At 37.0% G+C, this 11567-nt stretch overlaps 1 protein-coding gene across 1 annotated transcript; it reads left to right on the top strand.

Annotated features, from left to right (window-relative positions):
• Window positions 1–1299: 1299 nt before the first annotated feature.
• LOC113348071 (calcineurin-binding protein 1-like) lies at window positions 1300–10374 on the top strand. Its single transcript, XM_026591772.1, has 18 exons — window positions 1300–1447; window positions 1552–1626; window positions 1972–2091; window positions 2190–2230; window positions 2317–2528; window positions 2636–4653; window positions 4963–5178; window positions 5319–5957; window positions 6066–6301; window positions 6520–6730; window positions 6823–6978; window positions 7078–7235; window positions 7359–7551; window positions 7652–8028; window positions 8279–8459; window positions 8551–8783; window positions 8999–9665; window positions 9878–10374. Exons 1-18 carry the CDS (start codon window positions 1445–1447, stop codon window positions 10202–10204), a joined length of 6063 nt encoding a protein of 2020 aa, XP_026447557.1. The 5' UTR covers window positions 1300–1444; the 3' UTR covers window positions 10205–10374.
• Window positions 10375–11567: the final 1193 nt, after the last annotated feature.

Here is an 11567-nt window from a genome sequence, read left to right as displayed (position 1 = left end):
GGATCACTAAGGCCATATGGAGGATTTTAATGAGTTACTACTTGCTAAGAAAAAATCATCCCCTGTATGATATATTTTGAAGCATGATCCATATCAAAATTTCAGTATAACATTTGCATCAGACGGATTTACTTATTGCAGATTTTAGGTAACATAGCGAAATTTGTCTACACGTGTGACAAATTTGGGACGTCGGACAAATTTTACATCACGTTGTAGATTTTATATTAGTGTTTTTCGATCACGTGACATTTTTATTTATTCTGTAAATCTATATTCTCGAATTTTGTCAGCGATGTCATTTTTAGGGTTATTTCGAAGAGCATAATTAAGGTCACAATGTAAAATTTTGGTGCCATAAATCGCAATCTAGATTTTGAGACAAATGATTTTTTGGTTGAAGTATATATTTTGGATAAAGAGACAAGTTTTAGTCAAGCGTCAACATTTCCAGTCACAAAGAATACTTATTAAGATTAAGTTTTAGGTCGAAGTTCAGATTTTGATTAAGGACGGGTGAGTTTTTTCTTTTTCATTTTTGTGCTACTCATGAGGTAGATTGAGGGTCTGTAATAGCCTAATAGGGTACCAATAGCGCGTTTGAATACAAATCTATTTCTACTTTTCTTTTTCATTTTTGTTCTTCTCCAGAAGTGGAAGTTAGAAGTAAAACCATTTTGTTTTTAGAAGTCATTTTAAAATTCTACATCCAAACCGATTTCTTGCTTTTTGACTTCTAAAAGTCAAAAAGTAACTCATCCAACGCGATGTACACTCAGAAGTTGCTTTTTTCTTCTGAAAGTCAAAAAATCAGAAGTCAGTTTGGCAGTATCATTTCAGAACGATTTCTAAAAGCAGAAAACTCAACTTTTTGTGAAGCAAGATAGTTTTGCTTCTGTCAAAAGCAGGAGCATTTCTACTTCTTGTATCCAAATGCGCTATCCTGTTTGAACATCACATCAGAAGTAGTTTTTCGATTTCTAGTCAAAAGTCAGGTTGGATGTCGAATTTCAGAACGACTTCTAAAAATCGAAAAGGTAACTTTTTGTAAACCAAAGTTATTTACTTCTGATTTCTGCTTCTGACTTCTATTTCCGGAGAAGAACAAAAATCGAAAACTAAAGCAGAAGCAGAGTTTGGTTGATAAAGAGAGTTCGGGACAATCTACTGTGTCAACTGTGACTCTCTCCACATTGGCTGCCCGAAAACTAAAATGCTGGTGTTTTAATCAACACTCCACGAACTAAGAATATTTTTCTCCTCTTTTCCCCTTTTACGAACAAACAAAACCCTCCTCTCTCTTTCTTGAAACTGAATCGACCCCGCCTAAATTTTTACACTACTTCTTCGTACATAAAAACCCCAACTCCTCTAACCAAAATCCCACTTCCGAAAACTCCAAAATCTACAACTATCAGTTCAATCTTGTTAATAAAAACAGATAATGGTAAGTCTAATTCTCTCCTTTTCTCTCCAAAAATTTGAAAAAGAATAATCAAGTTTCACTGATTTTTTCTTAATTTTTTTTGATTTTGTTTGGTTTGTTTTCAGTTTGCTATAGCAGCTATCAATGATACAGATTCTGCTGCTCAGTGGGAACCATTAGCTCCAACTAAAGAAGCTCAGGCAAGCTTCCTTTTCTCATTTTTTATTTGAATTTTTGTGATGAATGTAAAAATTTATGGATCAATTAGGGTTTCGTGACTTTTAGGGTTATATAATTAGAAAATTAGGTCAAAAAATCAGTAACTCAATGGGGAATGTTCTACTGAATGGTCTTATGCAATTCGAAAGTAATTTTTGAAGTTTATCTTCCCCTAATTTTGTTTATGGATTGTTGGGTCCGAGGTTTATCCTGGTAATGCCCTTCTTTTATTGTGATGACCAATTTTTTTTACATTGTTGAGGTTGTGTGTGGATTGATATGTTGTTGGTTTTTATTTATTTTTCTTTTGCTTCTGATCACTTTAGGAATTCCATCTTTCACAAACGTATCATGAAGGACTTCTCAAGTTGCAAGCGAAAGATTATGCTAAAGCTCGTGAACTTTTAGAATCTGTTTTAAAAGATCCTTTGATATCAAATGCTCAGGTTGCTACTTTCAAGTACTGGTTATTATTGGTGAAAGTTCTTTTTTCTTTCTTTAATTTGGTTTTTGCTGTTTTCTGAATGGCTTTTGTCTTCTTTAGGTGGAAAGTAGTTCTAGTGATGGTCATATGTTACAACTCAGGTATGCAGTTTGCTCTCCTTTGGAATCAATTGAAATGTCATGTCATTTTTTGTATTTTCTCAATATTATTTGCATTCTTTTTTCAGGTTCTTGACACTGAAGAATCTTGCCAATGTTTTCCTTCAACAAGGTCCGAGTCATTATGAGAATGCTCTACATTGCTATCTTCAAGCTGTAGAGATAGATAAGAAAGACTCTGTTGTTTGGAACCAACTGGGAACACTATCATGCTCTATGGGTTTGTTAAGTATATCACGTTGGGCGTTTGAGCAAGGCCTTTACTGCAGCCCCAACAATTGTAAGGATATTTGTAGCTTCTTAAGTTGTATTATACCTGCATAACTTTATGCATCATGCACGGTCATGTCATTTATTAATGCTATTTTCTCTTTGTCTTTTATTTAGGGAACTGCATGGAGAAATTATTGGAAGTCCTAATCGCTATTCGTGATGAGGTTGCTTGTCTATCTGTAGCAGAGTTGATTCTAAGACACTGGCCATCACATTCTCGTGCTTTGCATGTCAAAAATACCATCGAGGATTCAGAACCAATTCCTTTTGCGCCAAAGGGTATCGATAAGCTGGAACCGAAGCATGTGCGCCTAAAATTTCTGGACAAGAGAAAAGCAACAGATGAGATGATAAATGGGGATGTTGCAGTTAAACAGTCCTGTAAGAGCATAGAACTGAACCTTCTACATCCATCTTGGACGTCACTTGCAGAAGCAATCTTGGGAGTCATTCTCCCTGCAAGTGAAAGTGTTCCTGGGCCCGAAGTTGAACTAAATCAAGATGATCAAGTAAATGGAAAGCCGAGTTCTAAACGATCTAAGATTCTTTCCGGAAACGCCGACGTACAAGAAAGCAGTGGAGCACAAGCTCATCAAACATCAGAAAATATCAGCGGCAATTCAAAACTGGAAAGAGGTATGGATACTAGATTGAGTATAAAGTTGCCTACCAGAGCAGAAACTGTCCTGGGATCCATAGAAGGAGAAAACATGTCTCAAATTGATGTTACCCCAGAAAAAGCAGATGTCTCGAAAGAAAAGGAAGCATGTACCGATGAGGAACAACATACTCAAGAAAGGCGAAGTACTCGTCTTGAAAGGCTTAGAAGTCGCAAACCGGGGAAAGAAGAAATGGACCTTTCTACTAGTAGGGATCTGGCAAAAGTTGTTGTTCAGTTTTTAGAGCCTTTTATTGTAGGTAGGTCAGAGACAGTGGTAGCAGATCATAGTTCAACTGGTTTATCAGATTCATCAGATACAGAACATAATGAACTTATGAGATTTTTGACTGAAGCATCGAACAACTGTGGTGCATATCATATGGGTCACTTGCTTTTAGAGGAAATTGCACATCTAATGCCTCCGCATCAGGAAGTATTTGTCAAGTTCTTAGAGTTGGAGAAGCTGACAAGAAACTGGGATCAAGATAGGACCATTGAATGCAGCCTTTTTCTTGCTGAACTGTACTATGATCTTGGGTTATCTTCATCCAACGAATCCAAGCCGGCAGATTTCTTGTCTGATGCATCTTATAATCTCTGTAAGATCATTGAAATTGTAAGCTTGGATTCTTCTTTTGATTGGAGTGGTGTATATAATTCCGATAATATGTCAAGGATGAGTACTTCCACGAGCGATCTTGGCATGAATTCAACCAATCTTGGGTGCATCTCTGCTAATGAAAATGGTAACGGGTTACAAGATACGGCGTGCACTCACTTGGATGATATTAACTTATCTAGTAAAAGCTCACTCTGGATTCGTTTTTTCTGGCTTAGTGGTCATTTATCAATTTTGGCTGGTGAGCAGGAAAAAGCTTATGACTCATTATATATATCCTTGTCAATATTGAGAAATTGTGGTTTGGGTTCTGTTTGTCTCCCTCATTGCAAGCTTACTAGTGAGTTAACTGTTGACAGAATTTCCCATGAAATTCAGTTATTAAAAATTGATTCTTTACTAAAGACGACCATTAGTGAGATGGTTGAGAAAGAAATGTATACAGAGTGTGTAAACTTTCTAGCTCCACTCTTGCTCTCCTCTAGAGACGTTTACCTGGACTTTCTGCCTGATGCTTACAAAGAAGGCGAGAAGGTTAAATCAGTTGAGTTATTGGCCTTAGACATTTTAATCACGGCAAGCGAGAAGGAAACACCAATGAACGTCGAGGTATATTTGAGTTGTCACCGGAGGAAGCTGCTTGTACTGACAGTTGCAGCAGGCATGGCTGAATATACTTCAACAAATAAAACTTTCCATGGCAAGCCCAATCTAAACTCACATTCAGGATTGGAATCCGAATCAGCCGAAAGTGTATGCAAGCAATGGAGTAACTTAGTTGCAGAGGAAGTTAAGGAAATATCAAGATGTGCTTGTCAAGTGAAGAATTTTATTGATCAATCTGGAACTTCGGTAAGTTAATACTGTTCTTCAGTAATTTAAATTTACTGTAGCCATGAGATCTGATGTCTATCAGTTGAACATCTTTTTTTTTGAGAAAGTAACAACTCATAGTTATTAGAATCTTGCATAAAACCAATTTTGTACATGCGTCAGCTTAACTTTCTACATTTGGTTTGATGTGGAGCTTCAAATCGAATGAATCTCTCAAGTATAAGTTCTTTATGTTATTGATATGCTTAAAGTAACTGTCAAACTTCTTAAGTCCCATGTCTATATATTAGTCAATTGAATTTATTAGATTTTAATTTATGATTCCAGGAGAGCGTCAATGTTTCTGTTAGCATAGTTGGCGATATTCAATCCTTGCTTCTAACAGTAATGTGTAACATCATTAGCACATTTCTTTGTAAGAAATATTCTGAGTTAGCAACCGTGGATCAAATGGAGCAACTGGAGAGTCACTGGTTTGTGGATGCTGCAAATGCATTCTGCAGACTTCAACACCTAAACCAATCTGTACCTTGTAAATCTCAGGTTAGCTCTCTATGCATGTGGGGGTCTCCCCATAAAATTCTTGTTAAAAAAAATAGTGAATAGTGCATTAAAAGAAGCACCCTCGAGTTACTTACTAATCTAATTTTCTTTCTGGCTTTGTTTTCATTTTTCTTTTTCAGGTTGACCTTATTGTGGCAGTTCATGAATTGCTTGCTGAATATGGGCTTTGCTGTGCTGGTAAAGATAGTGAAGGAGAGGAAGGAACATTTCTTAAACTAGCAATCAAACATCTTTTGGCCTTAGATATGAAACTGAAATCAAGTTTGCACTCTACGAATAAAGCATTGGAAACTCAATCACAAAAGAGTCCTGCGGAGAATAACCATCTGAAAACAGCTATAAGTGAGTCGATTTTAAATACTTCAGCTGATACGTTAACCAGTGTAGTTGAAGTTGAAGAAGATAAACAGATGTCCACCAATAAGGAAGCGATAGAGCTAGAGGAAATGACTTGTGAAGGAGATTCTTCTCACATTAATTCAAGTAATGATGAAGGAGTAGAACATGGAACTATTGGAGTTGAAGGGAAAGATAAAAACCATGATGATGATGTTGAAAGTGAGGAAATTGAATTAAGAATAGAAGAAGCTCTGGACCAGAGCTTTTTCTGCTTATATGGTTTAGATCTTAAATCACCTGATTCAATGAGTGAAGATGACTTAGCTATACACAAAAATACTAGTCGTGGTGATTATCAGACTAAAGAACAGTGTGCAGATGTTTTCCACTATTTATTGCCATATGCAAAGGCTTCCTCTGTGAGTTCTACACACATTTGTTTACTCTTATGATCTCCCTTTATTGATTCCCGGAGTTATTAATAATCTCCTGTATTTGTGATAACTTAATGGTTGCATCTTCCGCAGAGAGCTGGTTTGATGAAAGTTCGAAAAGTATTAAGGTCTATACGGAAGCACTTCCCACAACCTCCAGAAGAAATGTTACGAGAAAATTCACTAAGCAACTTCTTTGATAATCCTGATTTGTGTGAAGAAAAACTCATTGAAGAGGCTGGTTATGATGGATTTCGTGATCATGTCATGAAATTAATATTTCCTAAGGGGGTCAATCACAAGCAAAGCAGTACATATATAGGAGGAAGGTGCAACCTTTTACTCTATCCTTTTACAATCCCTCTTGTTTTTTGTTTACTATAAGACTCCGTCTTCGATATTTAAATTTATTGAATGTTGGTCTTCAATGAAAAATGTTTAATAATCCATTTGAGACTAGATTTAATTAGTTTAGGTTTCAAGACACATTTAAATGCTCAAAATTTGTTATTTATGAGTTGTTTAACGAGTTAAAATTATGTTGCAGCTCTGAGCCGTATGCCGAAGTTTATGGCAACTTGTATTATATTCTAGCCCAGGCTGAAGAAATGAGTGCAACTGATAAATGGCCAGGTTTTGTGCTCACCAAGGAAGGGGAAGAGTTTATTGAACAAAATGCAAACCTATTCAAATACGATTTGTTGTACAATCCGCTGCGCTTTGAGAGTTGGCAGAAACTTGCTAATATTTATGATGAGGTAAAAGAAATTAAAACGTTTTGGATATTGATCTTGTTTTGAACATTTCAAATCACATTTAGCTAGATTTTTCTTTCCTTTCATTCAATCAGGAGGTGGACCTGTTGCTGAATGATGGAAGTAAGCACATAAACGTTGTGGGATGGAGGAAAAACACTTCTCTACCTCAAAGAGTTGAAACTAGTCGAAGGAGAAGCCGCCGATGTTTACTAATGAGTTTGGCACTATCTAAGACACCAGTCCAACAGGTTTGTGGACAGCTCAATAGTTATTTCTTCATTTCAGTTAGTCATGTTTTGTAATTTTCAGTTCTAATTAACGTATTGATAAATTTTACTTGGATTCAGAGTGAGATGCATGAGTTGTTGGCATTAGTTTACTACGATGGTATTCAAAATGTTGTACCAATTTATGATCAACGATCCGTTCTACCCTCCAAGGATGAATCATGGATAACATTCTGTCAAAATTCGATGAACCATTTTGAGAAAGCTTTCTTGCACAAGTAATTCATGTGCCCTTGTTCTCTTTCATTAAAATGATCCAGGTTTTATTTTTCATGAATCTTCTTTATTCGAACTTTGATGTTAAAATGTCAGTGTATTTCGGCTTTCTTTCGTAACTGCAGGCCAGACTGGTCTCATGCATTCTACCTGGGAAAGCTTTGTGTAAAGCTAGGATATCCATATGAGAAGGCATTTTCATACTATGAAAAAGCTATCAGTTTGAATCCATCTGCTGTAGATCCTTTCTACAGGATGCACACATCACGTTTGAAATTACTACATACATGCGGTAAGCACAATTTGGAGGTTCTCAAGGTTAGTTCTCGATGAATTTTCTCTTTCTAATTTGATCCACTCTGCAGTCTGCATCGACTTCCTCAGGAGTTTGTTAATAAATGACATTCTCAATCTTCAGGTTGTTGCGGCATATTCATTTAATCAATCTACAAAGGAGACTGCCATGAATTTGATTGATCAAACTGTTTCTGGTAGTCCAAATTTTGAAGGAAACAGTAATGAAACAAAACCTGAGGGTCTAACAAACGTGGTTCAGTTGGATGAAGCCTGGCACATGCTTTATAGTGATTGTCTTTCAGCCATTGAAGTTTGTGTCGAAGGGGAACTCAAACATTTTCACAAGGCAAGATATACACTCGCTCAGGGATGGTATCGTAAGGGTGAGAGTGGGGACTTAGAGAGGGCAAAGGATGAACTTTCTTTTTGTTTTAAGTCATCACGGTCCTCCTTCACAATTAACATGTGGGAGATAGATGGAATGGTCAGAAAGGGAAGGTATGAAATCTCCTCTAGTTTTTCTTTTATTTTCCGAGAAAATTCAATAATTTTCTATATTTTGGGGACTTTCCCTTTCGTGTAAATGGGACCTTTAAGGTTTCTAGCTTTAAATTTCTTTCCCTCCATGTATATTCATTTCTAGTTCATCATTGTACGTGTGGGGATTTACATAACATTGCTGCAAAAGTACTTTTTTCACTGTACTACCAATAAGGTCTAATGTTGCTGTACTTTCTTTGAGTTTCAGGCGCAAAACACCAGGTCTAACTGGTTACAAGAAAGCCCTAGAAGTTAACTTGCCAGAAAGTTCTAGGAAATTTATTACATGTATTCGCAAATATACTCAATGCTATCTGAAACTGCTACACGAGAGTGGTGACATCTTAACTCTTGAACGGGCCTACATTTCTCTTCGTGCTGATAAGAGGGTAAATAAATGAGTTGAAACTCTGTCAATTTATTACTTAATTTATGACTAGATAGAGAGTCTTACTTGAACAGTGCAATATTTCTTTGCAGTTCAGCTTATGCCTTGAAGATCTTGTTCCAGTAGCTCTAGGTAGATACATTCAATCTCTAGTCTCATCCATACATCAAGCTGAGACCCTTGGTTCTGCTGATGTCAGCAGCTCTCCCGAGCATTGGCTTGAGAAACTGTTCAACTTGTTCATGGATCAAGGAAATTTGTGGACAGATATAAGCAGTTTACCCGAGATTAAGAGGCCAGAGTTATCAGAGAGCAGCTTCTATGGGTAAGTCATGGATCCACTTCTCTTATAATTTATGTGTATGTATCCTGTGCTGAATATGACGCATTTGGCTTGATCCCGATGCCCGATCTTGAATTGGGTACTTCGATTGAAACCGATAACTTTATGCAAGCCTTATATGCTAGATGGTCATGGTGCTCTCATCTTCTTTTATCATGCTAACACATCTACTTAAGATGGTTCATCTCTTGTCACAGATATCTGCATCGGTATATCCAGTCATTGGAAAGAGATGGCAAGTTAGATATGCTTGAAGCAATAAATGAGAAAATCAGGAAGCGTTTTAAGAATCCAAAGTTGTCAAATAGTAACTGCGCTAAAGTATGCAGACATGCATCTGTGGCGTGGTACCGCTCCATTGTTCTAAGCTTGTCCATGATCACGTCTTCACGTTCTAAGGTCTCGAGTGGGACCTTGACTTCTAGGTTGTTGGGCCCAGGTTCAGAAAATCGCCCACTACTTTGTGTTGATCTCCAGGAGAATGAGTTGTGGGCTTCATCCTTTGAGGATCCTGCACATCTGAAGAATCTTGAAACAAAGTGGAGCCATGAGTTATCCAAAATCAAGGGCATAGTCATCAAGCAAGTGTCTGAGGAGTCGACTGATTCTGCTAATTCGTTACTTCGATCTGCTTACAACTTCTATAAGGAGAGTTCGTGTGGAACTCTTCCTCCGGCTATCAACCTATACACAGTTTTATCATCACTCTTAGCACCAGATGAACCATTTAAACCTGGGACAGATGGAGTTGATGTAATTGATTTGAGCATCCCCAGGAAGCTTCTTTTGTGGGCGTACACGCTGGTGCATGGTAGTTACACTAACATTTTAGCCGTGGTAAAGCATTGTGAAGAAAATGCAAAGGTACTTGGTTTATCACTGTTCTCTAAAATTCAAGCTAGTTGTTTGATAACATTTATGCTAGAATTATTTAGAATGATATATGAATTTCTTTTCCCCCCACTAATATCAACCCAGTTTCAGTTTTGACCGTGAGCCATTAAGACATGTAAGACATACTTTAGAACACAAGATTAACATAGTGAAGAAATGAATTTCTGTTACATAAACTGCAGTTAAAGATGAAGAAAGGAGGTGGTTCATCAGTTGCTTCACATACAACCCCGTCTACTTTAATGGCTGCGCATTCAGAAAGAGGTGGTGTCGGGAAGGAGAAAGTGACCCATGATGGAGGTGGTGACACTGAAGAAAACCCGTTAACCAAGGCTGCATCTTCTCTTACTTCGCCTGAAGCAGATAGTGCGCGCACCTTAAATCCAGCTTCTTCTCTCAGTGAGACTCAAAAAACTTCGACCGCTCCGCAAACTCAACACTCCACCAACAGTACTACAGAAATCAACTTTTCAGATGCAAACGAGGGAGGTCAAAATTGCAAAAACTAACTTAGACCAACTTTTCATGTATATTTAATGTCTGGCTTGGCTCTTCTGTAATTCCTGTTGGATTATTAAGAAATTCTTGTTATTTGATTATTGAGCTTTATGCAGTCAAGTGCTTGTATAGTTGTATGCGCCACTGATTTAGTAGAAATTTTCTTTGTTAAGTGCTTCAATCCATGAATAACGGTTGACAATCATTCATAATAGCAGGGATGGAACCAGCTTTCTACCTTTGGCAGGTTGGACTGTCATTGATTATGTGAAGGCCGCGGCAAATCTTTTTTAAGCGAGTCTCATAATTAGTGGGCAAATATTATGGTAGACTTGATCATGTCAAAGCTGCAAATTTTCCAAATTTGATTGTAGTTAGGGATCAAGCAACAGGTAATTGTACTGCAATTAGAGCAAGTCCCGGCGGAGGTTGTGCTGTTGCTCATGGTGGCATTGTTCGTGTATATGATAGGATGCTTGAGGAACATCCTCCATTAAATCTTGATTACCAAGTAGTTAAAGATACCGAGTGGATTGATTCAGATAATATGGTGATAAGTGTTTGCCAAGGCCAGAACTTCTAGCAAGGAACTAAGAGGAATTATCAATAAGGGAATTGATTTGTCTATAAAATACTCCCTCCGTTCCTTTTTAATAGGCTTGTTTTGTTTTTAGAAAAATTTAAGGAAATTAAGAGAACTAATCATTGAAAGCGGTACTCATAACACTTGTCAATAAAAGAAGTGAAGTGAAATGGTCCCCATGACACTTGTCAGCAAAAGAAGTAAAGTGAAATGGTCCGCACGACACTTGTCATCCAAAGAAGTTAAGAGAAAAGTGGTCCGAAAAATTAAAGTAACATTTGACTTTCCCAATTAGGAAACCAGCCTATTTTTTTGAAACAATTATTTATAGAAACCAGCCTATTAAAAAGGAACGGAGTGAGTAGTTGATAAAGAAAATGTGATCGGAGAAAGAAAATTAAGGTTTATGGAAAGAAAAAAAGGTATAAAAGCAGGTTATATGGCTGGCCCACCATTTATGAGACGTAAAGATATTCCACATCAACAATTTTGAATTTGTGACTTTGTCAATGTACATAAATATATCTTCTATGGGCCCATTGTTTACATGGAAAACAAGATGCAAACACAGTTGAGGAATAAATCCTGACCGACTTTTCTTTCTATAACTCTGGCTAATGATGCAGTTTTTCTCTAATATTCAATAAATCCTTTTTTTTGTTGAAAAAAACACAGTCGAGGTATATCCATGAGTTATAGGAATATAGTCTTAACTTTTTTCTTAAGAGACTCCCTGACCTGTGAGAAACATGTCTGGCCGGTTAACAAGACTAGTCATATGCATTCCCCAT

The sequence above is a fragment of the Papaver somniferum genome, chromosome 2, assembly GCF_003573695.1.
Source record: "Papaver somniferum cultivar HN1 chromosome 2, ASM357369v1, whole genome shotgun sequence".
NCBI lineage: Eukaryota > Viridiplantae > Streptophyta > Magnoliopsida > Ranunculales > Papaveraceae > Papaver > Papaver somniferum.
This window is presented reverse-complemented; position numbering and strand designations above follow the sequence as displayed.